The sequence below is a fragment of the Biomphalaria glabrata genome, chromosome 4 (assembly GCF_947242115.1).
Source record: "Biomphalaria glabrata chromosome 4, xgBioGlab47.1, whole genome shotgun sequence".
In the NCBI taxonomy this organism is placed as follows: Eukaryota; Metazoa; Mollusca; class Gastropoda; family Planorbidae; genus Biomphalaria; species Biomphalaria glabrata.
Window position 1 is genome coordinate 5,545,671 of NC_074714.1, and position 18,944 is coordinate 5,564,614.

The following is an 18,944-nucleotide window of genomic DNA, read 5'->3' on the forward strand; positions in this document are numbered from 1 at the left end:
AATTAGATTTTTCGCTTTCAGAAAAATAAAAGTAGCCATTGCATCAGAACTTTGAATGGTCTAAAATATTGTGATGTCGGATTTTCAATATCTTTTCTAGTTTACGTGATCTAAAAGGGACGGACGGTCAGACATTTCGCACAAAACTAATAGCGTCTTTTCAGGGGCCGCTAAAAATGAATTTAGAATACTGAATTAGGGAAATTTAATTGAATATCATTTTGCTTCATTGTGGATTTTTTTATAATCAGTAAAAGCCAAAAGTTGCTGAGGGTGGGTTAACACAAATGTCTCCATTGGGATAAGAAATAAGTACATATCTACATATTCTGGTTTTGTTTGTTTTACATGCTTTGAAAGTTGGGACGGCAGGATGGGAACCATTGCAACAAGGTGCGAGCCACACACAACCATAAAGTACACATTGATTGATGTCAAGTTTTAAAAAGTCTTTACTGTTTTGGGAGCAAGTAGGCAGCAGTAGACAGCTTGGTTTGCATTAGGTCTTAGATGTAGACTTTTTGTGTGAGCTGTCTTTGCCATACCACTATTTTCTTTATTTCACAACTTCAAACAAAACAGAATCATCCTGGGCTAATCAAGAAAAGGCTGGACTCAAAAGTGACAATTTCATAGAAACACAACCCCTTAAATTTTCAGAGGAGAATCAAAATGTTGTGTGTCTAATTGCTATTTATTTGTAGATGACAAAAGACACTCCAAACAATAATTATAATCTGCAATGATAGTTTTAATTACGGTAAAAAGAGCTCAGTTTAATTAAATACAACAAAGCCGCAGCAAAAGACTTAATCCTGAAGTTTGAAAAAATTGAACAAGAATTCTTTAGATTACATGACTAGTCACAAATAAAGAACACCTCAAATGACGTAAAGTAAAATTTATTCTCTTTTATTCCAAGACTTTAATTTGACCAGATTTCACAAAAAATATTAAAGTAAAAAAAAAAGATTCTATCAAGAAAAATCAGACATAAAAACATTTCCTCACCTTTAAGGTAATTAAAAAACAACATAGCAATGCCATCAGCTCATTAATGAATGCCCAAAAATAAATCAAAGGTTTGTATATATAGGTAGTACTAGTAATAACAGAATGAAATAATACAGCAGAGGAGGTAGAAAGTTCAGTGTTCTAGTTGAATATAAAATACTTTCAACTCTGTGGTTCAAGATAGTTGTGGATGTCCTTCTAAAAACAGACTTCAACGCCATTGTTACCATTTCTCTGTCACATGACAGAATGATTTTTTATTAGACATACTGCCTAAGGATGTGGACTATTGATTGCAAACCAATAAATAAGCATTTATGTACATTTAATATCAGTGATGATGGCTCACAAAATGAAGACATGGGAGTATGTCCTCTTAAAATGAGCGTAAGCCTAGCCAGTATTTTGGAAGTTATTGTCGACTCGGCTTGTTTTGTTTTACGTTTCACATCTTCTTTCAAAACTGAAAATTAAAATTGAAACCTAACCCGAAACTCCCATTGGGTCAAACACTGGGTCATGGAAACCACAGTCCAGAGCGTATACCACACAATCAGAAAGTTATACAAAATTATGTTAAATGAGATCAAGATATGTTGTTTTTTTAACGCCAAAGGAATATTACATATTTTTTTTTATCCTTGGTCTCTTGGTTTACATAATGATGCAGTTTAAAAATTTAAAACTGTCACCTTTTCGTTGCTACAAGTTTTTAGTTTCTATTAAAAAAAAAAAGTAAAAGACAACAGCTATAATTAAAGGTATGTTTACCCAGATTTGTGAAATAAGTTTTAATTAAAAGAGAACAGCTTTGCAGACTTTTCGTATGGAAAGTCCTTTCCTCACTGATGTGTAGTGGAATGTAAGTTATTTTCTTTGTTTTACAACCATTGAACAAAAAATCATCCTCAAGATGATACAAGAGAGAAAAAAAAGACACTTCAGATATTTTCATACAGAAGAACTAAATCAAACAGTTAAGTATAGCAGTTAGCCAAACATTTGACAGTAGCAAGATTTTATCAAAGGAACTTTTTACATCTAGAAAGCATCATCAAACATCACTAGTTTGCTTTTCTTAATGATGGAAAAATAAAATTCTACAAAACACGAATTTCAAAATGATCTGATCAATATTACATGGTATTTTTTTGTTCAGATATTTAGAAACAAGCAATTAATTAAACAGATGCAGTTTTTTTTTGTTTTAAAAAATAATGATACATTTGTAAACATTTGTTACATTATTAAAGAATGTAATTCCAAAAGGGGAATTAGAATGACATACAAATTGAAAGACAATGCTGTATTATATTTACATTAGTCAGTTACTTTAGAACTAGAGCGCAGTGACCAACAAAATCAAAGATGACATTGTTCTAGCAACAAAGTATTAGACTTTGTTAACTAAAAATAGTTTGGTCAACTGGAAATATAACAAACACAAAACTGGGGGAACATTTTTGACTTTGTAATTAAAAACAAAATAATAGCTTTTCTGCATATATGAAGATTTTCTGCTTAAAACATTAGTAAGAGATATACTGTTGGTTGGGGGTGCCCAGTGGTCGAATGGTTAAGCACTTGGCTTCCGAACTTGGGGTCCTGGGTTTAAATCTCAGTGAAGACTGGGATTTGAATTTCAGATTTTTAGAGTGCCCCTGTTTCCACCCAACTTTAATGCGTACCTGACTTTAGTTGGGGAAAGTAAAGGCGGTTGGTCGTTGTGCTGGCCACATAACACGCTGCTTGTTAACCATTAACCAAAGAAACAGATGACCTGAACATCATCTGCTCCATAGACCGCAAGGTCTGAAAGGGGAAACTCTTATACTGTTGGTTACTATTTACTACCCAAAATGTTTCTTTAAACAAAGGAATCATAAAAAAAACAAAACAAAAAAATGAAAATGCATGGTGACGACCTAACAAACATTAAAAAAACAACAAAAAAAAAAACATGAGTAGAATAAATTAAAAATAGGATGTCTCTGCTAGTGACAACAAATCAATTCTATGCCTTGAATAGAATTGGACAAAAAAAGTTTGTAATTAAAAATAATATTAATACGTCTGTTACCCAATCACTTGGGTAATTTAAGTTATTGTGTTAATGTCTGCTAATGTCATGTCACATTCATGTGTTTGAATTCCAACTAATATTTTAAATTGTGAGATTTTTATCTTCCAACAGCGATATAAAGTAATTAGTTATGAAGTAGGGTTGAGAGTTATATGTAACACTAAATAATCAAACTTGATGTTTGTTTTGTTATCTTGTTTACATCTACCTTCAATCTTTCATTGTTGACAATTGTTTATGGCTGTGTGTTTTATTATCTATGTAAAAAAAAAAAAAAAGTATTGGTGATGTAATTCCTTTCAAGGAGTTTCACTAGAACATCTGGCTAGCAAATAAAAATGAGTTCTAAGCCATTTCAAAAACTTTGAACACAATTTGAAAATGTTAAACTTGATAATGATAATCCAAACAGTCTCTAAGTAAGACTGGGATGAGGAAAATGATAATGGTAATTGGAGGAAGTAAGGCACTTTCAACAAAAAAATTGCTAAACATTATTCATACAATGAAATGTAAGTCAACATTTTTAACCAACAAACGCTCTGACAGTTCCTTTTACATGTTTACGGCACACTGGGCAGTCTTTCATGGCGGCAGCACATTCAGTGCAGGACACTAGGTGACCACAAGGAAGGAAAACAATCTCCACCTCTTTGTCCATACATATCTTGCATGCAGTTTGCTGACGTAGAACATTGTTCGTTTCCTTCAATCTCCTGATGTTCTCTGTAGAATGAAATATACTTTTTAGCCATTGTACAACTTGAAGCATTCAATGCAATTAAGTGCATTGATGTAAGTGAGAGTAAAGTTCTTTTCTAGACCTACCCCAATCCATTGTACACAGACCTATTGATTTTTGAAACACCAATCTACTAATCCATGAAACAATGATCTACTGATTCATACGACTAGAAATTAGACTGCTACAAAATCAGCACTGGCATTAGCATACTATTCATCCCATATATATATATATATATATATATATATATATATATATATATATATATATATATATATATATGCCTTTTTTATGTCTATATATAAGCATATGATTTGGGTATAGGCTTTTAAAATTTATACTTAAAATGTGTTAGGCTGATACTGTTAAGTCTATATAATATAAACATAAGGTGAGGGTCATATATATATATATATATATGCCTTTTTTATGTCTATATATAAGCATATGATTTGGGTATAGGCTTTTAAAATTTATACTTAAAATGTGTTAGGCTGATACTGTTAAGTCTATATAATATAAACATAAGGTGAGGGTCAATCAGAACACTCTTTGAGAAGAGAAAGTTATACAATCTATGAAATTTATCAATCAATACAGTCTTATCAGATGCTGCTTCACCAGCCAATAGGGTACCAGCCCATACGACATTTGCCAAAAAGCCCACACAGCCATTCTGCCCATACATAGGACATAGAATGCTGATAAGTAGGACAGGTATTGTGTATAGCTGGACTATTTCTAAGCTGTTTCGCTAGTATTTCATAAACTTATTTCTTTCCCAAGACATTTTCAGCAGCCTAAACAGCAGAGTGGAGGACCTAAACTTTTGAAATAAAAACCTACCCAGAGGCTCTCAGTTTAAAAGCAAAGATTTCAATTCTTTGTCTATAAGCAGCAATGAAGGAAGAGATCAGTTTAGGATTTCCACTTTAAATTATTTATTATTGAAAATTACAAATAGACTGCTATTAATTAATTCAAAATCATTATTATAAACTTTTTTTCCATAAATATTATATGAATATTTATTCAGATTTTATCTAATGATTAAAAAAATAATTTTTAGTTTAGTTTTCTGGTTAATTAAAAGTAAAAAATAAATAAAAAAAAAGAACTTTTAGACAAATAAGGACTCACCCAAATCTTCAACTGAACTGTTTGGTTCTCTCAGGCTAGTCATGAGTCTGGAAGTCAGGACCAGATCTGGTCTCTCATCTCTTATTTTAGACAACAAACTGTCAGATGACAGAGTCCCATCTGTTAATGAAGAGTAAATAAAATAATTACATTTATTCTTTACATGACAAACAGGGAACAGGGTTAGGTCCCATTTGTTAACACTACCAGACCGATGAACTGCTTTTTCTGTAATTTCCAAAATGGCCGCTACGCCGGTGGACTGCTTTTTCTGTAATTTCCAAAATGGCAGCTATTCGGGTGGACCATATTTTCGGTACTTGCTGATTTCATTTAAAAAAAGAGCCAGAATAAAAAAATAACCAACCAACCCTAATAAAACTTTATGTTTAGCTTTGCAAGTGACCCCCCATGTGTTTACATTAAATTGGTGTGGTTTTAAAAGATAAATTTCTGAAAATTTGCAACAAACATGAACCAGGTACGTATCAGGTAGGTCTAGGCTTGTAATAAGCCTCAAGGCGATTGACATTTTATTTAATTTAGACTCCTAGAAGTAAAAACTTCATAAACATGAACCAGATACGTATCAGGTAGGTCTAGGCTTGTAATAAGCCTCGATTGACATTTTAGTTAATTTAGACTCTTAGAAGTAAAAACTTCATAAAGAGGAATGTTTTTACTTCCATTGAATGATACTGTGAGAGTTTGAGTGATAAGAAAAAAAATCATGATTTTCATTAGAGCCAGAGCTTCACTGATAGTAAGTAAAGAGGGACGTGGCCCTCAGGAGTTCAGGACACAGGGAACAGTTTGTTGAAGAAGCTCAGGGTTGGTAGGGTTAATGAAGTGTAAACACAATACATTTATTCTAGGAAAATTGTGGGTTTTTCAAATTGTTGTTAATGAAATAGAATAACGGATTGACTTATTTGAAAATGTACAGGAAAGATTTGCATGCATAAAGATGTGGGCAGAAGCCAACTGGTCTTTCCTTGCAATCAATCACAGAGATAATGCCAAGCATAAGAGGGACAACTGGCTAAACATTTTAAAGAGTTATGTCTCTTTAGTTAGAGCAAGAGTAACCAACAGTGTTAAATTGGAAGAAAAGTAACAAGTCTTGCAAATGGGTACAATTATAAGCTAGTAGCTAACAGATGTATTGACTATTAAGATAGCATAACAAAAAACTTTGGGTACAATGGTATTCTATTCTTCATCTGTAACACCATACTGATATTTACCATTAAAAATTTTAGTAAAGTTCCCCCTTTCAGATGTTGCAATATATGGGGCTAATGATGCAAAGGTCATCTGTTTCTAGGGGTGTGGTGGCTGAGTGGTGAAGCACTTGGCTTTTGAACTGAGAGATCCCGGGTTCGAATCTTGGTGAAGACTGGGATTTTTTAATTTTGTGATTTTTAGTCCACCCAGCTCTAATTAGTATGTGGTGGTTGGTCATTGTGCTGGCCACATGGCACCCTGCTCATTAACCATCGGCCATAGAAACAGATATTTACCATTAGATTTGATCAACCTTGCCATCTCAAGAGCAATACTTTGAGGTATTCCGAGTTCAACAACAGATCTCACTGCCGGGTCTTTCTTTAAGGCATCCTCTCGTACATCTGGTGACAAAGTAAAAATAAAACTGAATAAACTTTGTTGTTTTTCGTAATATGACATTGAAATAAAATATCTGAATCAAATCTTAGTATGATGTGGTGTTAGTGTAACATAATTTTATATTTCTAAATATAAGATTTAGAGACTCAACATCGAAGCATAGCTGGAGATATTAAAATCCTCATTAAAAGATTGAATTATTCTAATGGTTAAAAATCAAACTCATGGAATTAAAATGCAGACAAATATCAAAATCATAATGCACAATTCTGAAACCAAATGTACATAAAAAACTTAACAATCTTTAAACTTATGGAACAACCCTGCTTCTTGTCTTTTATTTATGCTTTTTCTAACCAAGTCAGACAAATCTCCAAATGAAGTTTTTTTTAATTTTAAATTATCTCCCCTTTACTATTAGCGAAATTAGAAAAATCTAGAATCAGTCCTACAATACTTCATGTTCTGACACACTATTTATTACCTGAAAAAACATTTTTAAAAATAATAATAATTTAGATATATATAACACAATTACCTGTTAGAAAAGAAGAATAGGAAGCCGATCCAATTTTGTTGACCACTGCGCTGTATGGTATCTACGAGATTACAGAAATGAATGTCATTAGAATAATGGCAAGATGAAATAAGTAATTTAACAATACAATAAATATATATATATATATATATATGATAATTTGTTTAATTTAATATAAACATAAACCATGGTGTAATAAATTGAAACATGATTATATTTTTTCATTATCGTAAGAACAAAATAGTGTTCACTATAACAGCTTCCCTGAAACTTTTTTTGGCTTTTACTGTTAAACATAATTATAGGCACTTGAACTAATCAAATATAAATAAATAAACATTATCAACCCAAATTTTTTTTATTTGCATTCACCAACTACAAGTCTTCAACAGCACATAGCATATTACATAAATATACAATCATGGTAGAGCTCAATAACTTAGAATAACTTAGAATATTATTACATATGGAAAAAAATGTGCACTGAGTTTTGATTATGAAAACTAGTTCAATGTATGTTTTATTTTTCAGAATAGAACTGCTGCAAGGCTTCAAGTCAACAACAAGAATAATATTGAAAACGTAAAATAATTTTTAACTGCTTTTCATGGAGCCCATCTTATATGCTTATAAAATGCTCAGTGGGCTTAGGTCTAATATTACTTGTGGACAGGCATGTTGTTGGAAGGAGGCGCGGTGGCTGAGTGGTAAAACACTAGGCTTCCGGGGGTCCCAGGTTCAAATCCTGGAAAAGAGTGGGATTTTTTCTTTCAGGATCTTTAGGGCGCCTCTGAGTCCAATGGGTACCTGACATGGTTGGGGAAAAGCAAAGGTGGCTGGTCATTGCGCTTGCCAAATGACATCATCGTTAACAAGGTCTGAAAGGGGAACTTTACTTTTATATTGTGGAAAGGGTATCAGGGAGAAAGTTTCTGTGCTGCCAATAGCAAATACATATTGAGTTCTGATTTGAGCTCGAGCTCCCTGGAGCCAACAGTTTATACCATTCAGCCCTAGTTATAAGTATACTGCAGAAATATTTATATTCAAGTTTGAGATGCTATATGTAAACTGCATTTCCATTAAATAATCGTTACCTTGTCCAATGTTTTATTCAAATCCTGGATGGCATCAATAAAGACTTGACCTAGACGTTGTCGGATAAATGAGCATTTAGAAAACCATCTTCCATGTTCTACCCAGACATCATCATCATCTTCCCAATTACGCAGGCCTCCTCCGCAGTAGAAACATCGAGCACAATCTCCATAGCCTGTTCAAGAAAAAGTGAAATATGTCTCTCAAATAAATGTACTGAAAGATTTCTATCACTATAAGAGTTGTCGCTTTCGATTAAGATTTCATATATTAAACGGAAATTCATAAGAGATGTTAACAGTACTTGCATCATTAAATGTAGTGAAATTTAATTTTTTTCAAAGCTAAAATAAATTACAGAAATAGATAACATTTCACTATAAATCTACACATATGTACATGCAAATGTTTATAAATATTTATATTTATTTATATGTTGTGAACATTCTATTTTTAATGATTAAAAAACAAAACCCTTTTGACTTTTAATACCTGCATAGTAAAAACCTGCATCAGCAAGATCAGACGGTTGAAGGCGATGTCCTCTGGGCCAGCTTGAGAACGTTTTCAATCGCTCAGACTTCAAGGCATATTCGGGACGTTTCGGTCTGTCAGTGACTATTCCAAGTTCTGAATAGGTAGGGCCACCTGCCCCTGTACTTTGATTGGCAGTGCTTGGATTTGAAGTGCTAACTTGTGGTGAATTCACAGGCTGGTCAGCTCTGTTGATGGGTGTTTGGGATGTAGCCTCCAATCCACTGAATACAGAAGTTTGGTGAGATTGTATTGAGTTAACAGCAACCAAGGTTGACTCCTGAGAAGCACTTGTTGATAAGTTGGAAGATGGGTTGGAGAGAGCATTAACATTTACAGCATCAGAGATAATAGTGATGGGTGCTGGAACTTCGTTATTTTGTTCATTGTCATTTACTGTATTGGATCTACTGGTATGGGGCACAGATGGTATAGTACTGCTACTGTGTTCAACTTGGGTTAAGTCTCTGAAGTCATTTCTAACACACGACCTTCTTTCATGGTATGCCCCAAGTCTGTTTAGTATTTCTTGAAAATTTACTGATTGTAAAGCTCTTGTCAAAGGAACATTCCCAGATAATGTCCCAGTCGCCAATGGACAATTCGGTGACAATGTTCTATGAACTTCTTCGACATCATCTTCAGAGTTCCAAGAAGTTTTCTCTATCTGGCAAAACACACACTTGACAGTATAATCTCCTGCTCCTCCCCCTCCTGTGTAAATGAAACCAGCCTGAGCTAGAACTAATGCAAATTGGGGAGATGATGACGGGTAGTTCCAAAAGGTTTTCAATCTTTGTTTCTCACTCTGATATATTCTAGGTTGCATATCATACTATCATGTTGACAAACAAAATGCTTATAATATTAATGGCACTAGAGTTTCTTTATGTCTAAGTCTGTTTTCTGTAATGATCCCCAAATTGACCAAGTTCAAAGCAAGTGCTTTCTAAATCTAGAAGAAGAAAAAAAAACAACAAATATGTCAGAACAGAGTTCCAATAGAGCAATCAAAGCTGTCTAAAAATCTAGATCTACATTACATATCAAAAGGAAAATAGAATTAGATCTACATCTCGATAGATTAATATGTATATAGATATAGGAATATAGGTTTATTCCGGATAAAAATAGTAATATAATAATAGAAGATTCATTCGAATATATAGAGATATAGATCTATAATCTATAGTCTATAGGGAGAGGTCTAGATGAGTAGAGCTAATCTAGATAGTAGATTAGATCAGATCGAAAATATATATATATATAATAATATATATATAGAATATAGATCTAGAATCTAGATTTAGTTAAAAGTAACAGCTTAGCTTAAAGACGGCTTAGACGAGCTAGACTAGTGTAGATCTAGATCTCTAGTACTAGAATAATTACTAGATAAATCTAGAATCTAGATCCTCAATTTAGCCTAATTTAGGCTACAGGTTCTATTTATGTGTATGTTTCTGTTGTCTGCATATGAGAAAAGAGTCCATGAGGCTTGGTGTAATCACAACAAATTAAAATAAATTTCCATAACTTCATGAGACATAAGAAAGGATCAATTAATTCAATTAGTCTATATAGGACTTAGACATATATACACTTATACAGTTAATACAGTCACATTGGGAGTCACACATGGCACATGGTGATGACTCAAAAAAAAAAAGACACATTTAGAGTATTTAGACCTAGATCTAGTTTAGTTAGACATCAGTATGATCAGTATCAAACGTCATACTCCAATGTACAGTGGAGTTAGCATGAATCATGAAGAAAGGGTCCTCGTCTTCCAAAGAAAAGCTGGTTGGATAACAACAAAAACAACAACAATGGACCGGCCTCTCTCTCTTGATATCTTGCTAACAGCAGCTGATCTAGTCTATAGATAGGCTCTAGTCACTAGAGATCTAAATTCTGTATCCTTTCTTTAGTCTAATAGAGATTTTAACTTTAAAAAAAAGAGTGACTTCCTTTACCCTGACAACTTTTCCCTATAGGCCTATATAAATTACAGACGTTAATTCGTGTTTTACTGGCTGTTAACCCATTCCATAATTTATAATGAATAATCATGGTGCCATCCGTACTATTTTTTTTTTGGAAAGGGGGTGGCGGGGAAGACCAATAGCCTAATAACACAACGTTATAAAAACACTCAGACACAAAGATAAAGGCACATTTCATATTCCTTATGCCAGGCAGTTATAAGCTATAGGGCATGTTCGTATAGTGCTAGCTCCTTCTTCCCTACATAGTAGGCACTACCATGATATTAGAGCATCGAACGAGTTGCCTAAATTAGTCTGGAAAACCAATGACTTAGCAGAGCTTCGTCTTCTTTAATTATCATGCACAATTATAGTTAGAGTGGCCTACTGGCACCTTTTTTTTTTTTAACAAAACAAACAAACAAAAAAAAAAAAAAAACACCGCTTAATTCTATTCTGTTTTGCACGATTACATTTAACTCACGTGCGTAGGATGTAATAGCCTATATAATAGGCCTATCTTAATTCTATTCTGTCGTGGGCGACATCGTTCCGACCACAGCTAATGCCCAGGCATTCATATCTCATTTCCATGAGATGATCCAAAGTCGCCTCGCGACTGATGAAGGCCATAGATATTTTCTTTTGCAGGAAGTTAACGTTTGTAATGGATATAGGCCAAAGATAGGCCTAAGATAATATAACAAGCGTATTTGAACGAATAGGCATACACGATTTCGTCCTAACATATTGGAACTAGAAATAGGCCTATGTTTCCAAATCTTTGTGTATTTGAGCAGGCCTATTTTATCAGGGTTTTGTGTGTGTGTGTAATCTTTTGTTTGTGTGTAATCTTTTTTGTGTGTAATCTTTTTGTGTGTGTAATCTTTTGTGTGTGTGTAATATTTTTGTGCGTGTAATCTTTTTGAATGTGTAATCTTTTTTTTTTTTTGTGTAATCTTTTTGTGTGTGTAAGTAATGGTTCAGTATTTTATTATACTTTTAAAGATTTCTTTTCAAAAGTCTCTTTTGATATAATTATTTTACTAATGATATTAGAACTACTCTAGTTAATTGATTTGCTTTAACTCTTTCTCTCCGTAATTATTTACCACATTCTGGTGGAATCAAAGCTGGTATCGTCAGTTAGGAGAGAAAGAGTTAAATTTCAGAGCGGTAATTTGCGTGTTATATAAAAAAACGTTCAAGGCCCGAAACAGAGGCCGCATATTCCAATTTTAGTCTAACTTAGGTTAAACAGCAATTTAGTTTTATATTGTTGTTTCTTTTTTGCATAGATCATATCAACTCACTCTGGTAAAATGTTTGTACATGTTATTTCTCCAAAACACCAATCTGGGATCAAGATGAAATTTTGCATAATTATTTCTTTTACATGGCAACACGTGAATCATAAAACAAAAATAACCAAATAGCTAATTATAAACTATTGGTAATTAATAATTTTGTTTGCTATCTTGAACAAGGGAAAGAAATGTACTTGAATGAAGTGATGGTAACCGTGGTATTTTTTATTAGTCCCCTTTATATAGGTCGTCGTCCGAGGCTTAGTGAACAGAAACATGAAAAAGGACGAGACTGTAGACACAATAGATAACTATACAATCTTCTAAGTTCACACGCTCTTCACTAACAGAGTGGTTACCGTGTTGGCTTTTTTTTTTTAAATAAATATATTAAAAAGCGATCACCCAGACACTCCGTACTTTCTCCCCAACCACTTTCCAACTTGTCCAGTGATTGTAACAGAGCGTATCGAGAAAGCTAAAAAAAAAAACATGAAATTTGGGCTAAACAAAAAAATAATAGATTTAAAAAATTGGTAAAAATATTTCTAATCGCATTGATTTATTATTGTTATTCCAGATCTATTAAAATTAAATTACACGACTTACACAAAATAATTCATAAAACTACACTTAATATAAGCCTTGTTGTTTTGTAAGTATTTGTTTTTTATTTTCCTTGTTTCATGACTTCAAAATTGCAGAAAAAAAAACCCAGCTTTGTTATTTATAAATAATTATTATTAACTCTGGTTATAAATATTACTCAATAAATTAATATTACTGTAATCTTTCGTAATCTTTGGACTTTCAGTTAATATTCTATATTGTTTTAAATTTCATTTTTTAGCGTCCCCGAAAGGGGGAGAGACACTATTACTTTTGTGTGGTCTGTCCTTCCGTTCGTCACGTTTAGATCTCGTAAGCTAGAAAAGATATTGAAAATCCGACATAATGATATTTTAGACCATTCGCAGTTCTGATGCAACGGCTACTTTTTTTCTTTTCTAAAGGGGAAGAGACACTATTACTTTTGTGTGGTCTGTCCTTCCGTTCGTCACGTTTAGATCTCGTAAGCTAGAAAAGATATTGAAAATCCGACATAATGATATTTTAGACCATTCACAGTTCTGATGCAACGGCTACTTTTTTCTTTTCTAAAAGCGAAAAAATCTAATTTTTAAAATCAACTATGCAAGCAATTTTTTCATAAAATACACCATTTTTACAAATATTCACCATTAATAGTAACAAATACAATAGGGCATAGGCTATCCAGTAAGGGAGATAATTATTTTATATTTACCATATTTTGGAACACATTTATCCAAAAGGTTTTTAGAGTTTTTGTAAAAACAAATTTTTTGATGTTTACATTTGTATTGCTAAGTTACTTAAGTTCCCACACACGAACTACTACATTTACACACAAAAAAAAGTTCAGTATGCTTAAATAATTAAAAACAACAATTAATAAGTAGTTTTTAATATTATCGCTTAAACTGCGATGCATCTCCTACAACCACACAGCTATGCGAATATTTTTTTTATGGAAAAGTTTGTTTTTTTTCTTCTTAAGGCTTTCAGTAAGATTCTGACCCTTTACAAAACAATGGGATCAATTAGATCAGTTAAGCCCAACCTAATTCAGTCTCCGGGCCACTTTAATTTTTAACACTCGTGCTGAAGGCCATATGACCAAAAAGGTACAAAAACGAAATTATATAGACCTCATACTATTTTATAAGAAACCTGTGGATCTAGTACTTACATTAATTATTGGGATAGTTGTGGTTTACATTTTCAGCGCGTCAGAAAATAGCCTCGTATCACTGCTTAAAATGTAAGCAACATTGTAGCTGGTATTACTACCGACTCCTTTTCAGTTACTTTCTGGAGGGGGGATTTTCTATACTTTGTACTGACGTTTCAGCGGGCCGTATGGAATAACGTCGCGGGCCGGATGTGGCCCGCGGGCCGTATTTTGAGCATCACTGAATTAGATAATCATTATATGACACCAAGGCCGAATTCACACCCAACTTCACCTTCACTTTCACCTATCCCTTGGTCTGCTTGACCGGTGGGGCACCACAAATGATCTGTCAACCTGCTTACTCCATTCTTCTTTGTCATTTGCCTTTGATAGAATATTTCATTCTGATATTCTTTCTGAAATATTGAAACCTGTCTTTTTACCTGCCTGAGTGGACCACTTTGGGGCCGATTTTGAGTTTGTGTTTCCACTCTAAGTGTCTTTGTAACCTTGTTTTTCTAGATATTTTTTTTAAAACTCAAATAGAAGATGCCAATTTTAACTTATACCTTTAATGCAACAAAATTTTTGACCTCTTTGTTGTGTTGACCTTTATTTTGACCATTGAAAAATATAAAGGCCTATCCCTCTTTGAATTTCATTGCAACTCACAATGCATGCTAAATGAAAGTAAATTAATTTTTTAAAAATAAGTCTTCTGATGCTCCGCCTTTTTCGTTATTATGTTTCATATTCAAATTTTCCGAATCTGTTCAATAACTGATAAAAACACATGGCCTACGTTTTCCATAAGTTTTTACATGTAGAACAATAACGCTATTAACTTACCACATCTATGCTATGGTATGATAATCTGTTGTTGACCTATAATAGAGCGTGATTCCTTCTTATTATATTACCCAAAGGCCAATTATTTTCATTATTTATTTTTAGTGATTAGAAAGTATTTATAGTTTAAGATTAATGGAGAGGGAATTCCATATTGCACCATTATGTCCCTTGCTAATATTCTATTTATAGTTAATAAAATTAGAAAAGAAAAAAAAAGCAATGGAAACTACATTACCCCATCGGTTGGCTTTTTTTTCCGATAGAGGTAGCGGAAAGGTTTTGTTCCTATTTTTTTTCCCGTAATTATTTTCATACATCCCTGTTTTACGAATACTAAATGTAAAAAACAATAATTAAAACAAAAAATGTAATTACGTTGTCAAGGAGCGTTATGTCATTTGGCAGATTTTTTAATTATTTTTTTTCCCCAGTACCTGGCAACTATTTATTGAAGCCAATCAAAGAAAAGGAGGTTAATTTGAAACATAAGTCTAGTGCTCTTACTCTTGTTGGACATTCAATTCATTGAAATCTATGTCAAGACACAGGAGTGCAGTATTTCAGGTGGCAACGTCTTATCTTTAATCTTATCTTTTGTCCCATTCAGCGCATATTTAACCGTTGTCTGCAGATGGTCGGTTTAGATTCTATTTTCCCTAACCATATTAAAGCAACCTGAACTGGAGAGGGGGGAGGGGGAGTAAGGGACACCTATTACGACATCTTTCAGCTAAAAAAAATTGATTTGTATTGGTTGGGATAAGTGCCAGTGGCGTAGCAAGGTGCCCGCGGGCCGGGGTTGAGAAATTCGACGTTAGGTTCCATCCGGCAAGTTGATCGCCACTGAGCCCAAATTGCGACATGCTGTATCTAATTGTGAGATTACATTTCCAAGAAAACAACAAATATGACATTCATTATATAAAGTACACAAGATTCTAATGGGGGTAAACGAGAACGAGGTCCTCAAAGTTAGGGTCACTTGAAAGGTTAATCATCATCATCAAGCTCCATTTGAGTGAGGGCTTGAGAGGCTCAAATCCTCTCTTGCAAAAGCCCTGGACAGAAACCCTGCTGTCTTGCGTAGTGTATAAATGTCGCCATACAGGTCGAGAATTTTGGGTTTCCCAGACCTGTCGAGACGGAGATCAGCAAGTCTGGGGCAGTCAAACAGAATATGAGGCACGGTTTCCGAATCGAGATTTGGCCATAGCCGTGAGAAATATGAGCCAACAGGACAATGGCCAGTCCTGCACTGTGCTATAATAGCTTGCTCAGGCCTGGACGGCCCCCACCACCTGGGAGTGCGGTCAGGGCGCCTCATGTGCTCCCAGACTCCACGGGCATTTTGGGACTTGTCCCAGCACTCAAACCACTTTTCCATTTCTGTTTTTTTTTTTAATTATAGCCAGAGCTTGATGAAAACTTACAGCCTGTTCAGTTGGTGAAATTTGCCCTCCCTGGTGGGCCAAGGAGTCTGCAATAGTGTTGCCAGTCACACCTATGTGACTCGGTACCCACTGCATTATTACAGTGGTGCCATAGCGTTGTTTTATGTTGAAAGGTCAATATCATTGGCTATTCATGTCACTTGCTTCTGAGCCACTTGCTGAATCTTAAGATATTCTGAATGTCTATTGGTCGACACAAGTATTGGAATCTGATGAATTTCCACATGGCGATTGTCCCGACTGAATGTTTTACAACTTCATAGGAGAGAAAGGTATTTGAAACACATTTGTTAAGATTGTTGGTTATCCTACACAGTAGAGAGTCAGTTGTGATCTCGAAATCAGTTTCTAAGGACGTGTAGTGACCTAGTTTAGAGAGTATGTATATATTGTGCATTGTTTTAGCGACGGTAAAAATAGTGACGTAGTCAGACATACGAATGACGTAGCAGAATAGGCGTACTGGGAGAACAATATGGCGACAGTTGATTAGGGTTAGAGACGGATAAGTCACGATGGATAAGGAGACGAGACATGGATCATTTAAAGTAGCCACAAGTTTTGACTAAGTCTATCGTGTTCATTGTAAAGTTCTTTGGCTAGTTTGGATTAGTTGATGAAATAGTATTGGATTTGAACAGCGCACTATATACTACCCAGAACAGAAGAATATTTATAGTACTTTGAATAATTGGAAAAGTCGTGTCAAAATGTAGGCAAGCTAGGGCTGGCCTTAAGCATAGGGAAACTAGGCAGCCTCCCGGGTCATCCGATTTGTGGACGTCCCACACAAGACTCTTCAACAATTTTTTTTTAAAGTGAAACTTTTTGTTGTTGTTGTAGTGGTACACTAGGTTTTAAATAAATTTGTGTAGTTTTATTTTCTCGCTGTTAAATATCATTTGGGGCCACACAACTGACTTCGCCTATAGCCTCTAACTATCTAAGTCCGGATCTGAGGCAAGGACAGCTTTGCAATACTTACAATTGATTATTTGAAGGATAGTGTGCGATTTGTTATTAACACTGAAATAGATATGTCAATAGTTGTTATATCACATAAGACATGTTGTCTAGTTGCCAATGAGAAATAAAATTTAATGTAGACTTCTATTAATAATTCATGTATCTCGACTGGTAAATTAATGTCTTAATATTTAAGAATAAAGTAACAATTAAACAAAAGAAAACAAAAAAAAAAAGCATAACTTTATGTTATAGAAATCTTTCACATTTTGTACAAATAACTTTTATTATTATTTAAAAAATCTAACACGTTAGAGTTTAAATAAAACGCTGCACTGACAATTTAAGAGTTACGTCCCTTTCAATACAATGGATGGCTGCCTGGTCGTGCGGTTTGCACTCTGGACTGTAGTTTGGATTTATCGATGGTCCCGGGTTCAAACCCTGCCCGCTCCCATCCCCCGTCGTCCTGCGGGAGGTTTGGACTAGGAAGTAAACTATCTTCAACTCTGAAGGAACATCCGAAAAAAAAAGTAAAAAAAATGTTTATAATCTTTCGGGTGGGGGCTACTGAGGGGCATTTATTTTGTGTGCAGGAATCACAGCTTGTGAGCAAAATGAGGCAAATATCTGTATATTGAGACTTTAACCCATTTTGTTTTATTTTGTCGCTCCTATGATATACTGGCCAACTCCTAGGGAGTGGATGGGGGGGGGGGGGGGGGGGGACTGCAGCTTACTCCCTCCCCGAACCGCCACTGACATCAAGGTTATAGAAGATTTTAGATGTCATTAAATCTAACCATTTTTGTAATGCTAAGCACAAGGCAATCATTGCGCTCCGTTATGGACATACGATGGCAAGACCACGCTACAATCGTTCTGGCGAATGCTAGTGTGGAAAGCTTTAGCGGATTCAGAACTTTTGAGTGGAGGGGTCATTTTTTTTCCCCTAACCCCAAATAAACCTTAACCCTAAATATACATATAAACACACACACACAAATGAAATGAATTTAATTAATGCGTTTGCTTTGCGCAAGTAGTCCATGCCTTTTTGGTGAGCGACATCGCCCCAAACCATAGCTGATTGCCCAGGCATTCATCTCTTTACCCAACCCCAACTTTTAAAGCTTGAGAGGACACTCCAGCTTCGCCTTTGGAATCGACAAAACACGGAAAGAGGCGGTCATCTTTTGTAAGCTGCAATGCTCAACTGATGTAGTGCAGAGAGCCTGGGGTCTTAATCGTCGGTGGAAAGGATTTTCGGACACCACTGTAGAACTATCGCCGCATTAAGTTGGACAGGCCCCAATCAAAAAGAAGCTGTTCTGTCAAGTCTATCTTCCTCGTTGGGTACATGACAATGGGACAAAACCACTAAAGCAGACAAAACCACTAAAGCAGACAAAACCACTAAAGCAGACAAAACCACTAAAGCAGACAAAACCACTAAAGCAGACAAAACCACTAAAGCAGACAAAACCACTAAAGCAGACAAAACCACTAAAGCAGACACAACCACTAAAGCAGACACAAATCCAATGTAGCAATTAACACGAAGGAAAAAAAAAAGCTAAACTTTTAATTGGGCGCATGGAATGTAGGTACAATAGAAGCCAGCATCATGGATAACTTTATGAATATAACCAAACTAAAAAAATCTGCATTAAAATGAACTGCCCAGGCTGAAGGTAGACGTGGCTGCCAGCCAAGATTCAAACTTTAAAAAAGTACTGCTGTATTGTAGGAGCCAAAGTTTATTCTTAAAATATATTTCATGTATATTTTACAAACGAATTACTCACACCGAGACAATGAAGACATGAAAACTTGGGAA

General features: G+C 34.6%; 1 protein-coding gene across 1 annotated transcript; it reads right to left on the reverse strand.

The window, feature by feature from the left end:
- Nucleotides 1-896: 896 nt before the first annotated feature.
- LOC106051852 (baculoviral IAP repeat-containing protein 7-A-like) lies at nt 897-10,691 on the reverse strand. Its single transcript, XM_056025258.1, has 7 exons — nt 10,523-10,691; nt 8,740-9,736; nt 8,247-8,422; nt 7,150-7,210; nt 6,506-6,613; nt 4,983-5,102; nt 897-3,823 (listed from the first exon to the last, which is right to left on the reverse strand). Exons 2-7 carry the CDS (start codon nt 9,608-9,610, stop codon nt 3,624-3,626), a joined length of 1,536 nt encoding a protein of 511 aa, XP_055881233.1. The 5' UTR covers nt 9,611-9,736; nt 10,523-10,691; the 3' UTR covers nt 897-3,623.
- Between the last annotated feature and the right edge of the window lie 8,253 nt (nt 10,692-18,944).

Bases quoted from the DNA above. Each gene is read 5' to 3' on its own strand.
- LOC106051852 (XM_056025258.1), bottom strand. From the start codon at position 9,610: ATGCAACCTAGAATATATCAGAGTGAGAAACAAAGATTGAAAACCTTT. The intron at 8,423-8,739 runs GTATTAAAAGTC...TTTCTTGAACAG, and splicing joins TGCAGGTTTTTACTATGCAG to GCTATGGAGATTGTGCTCGA. The intron at 7,211-8,246 runs GTAACGATTATT...GTAATCTCGTAG, and splicing joins TGAATAAAACATTGGACAAG to ATACCATACAGCGCAGTGGT.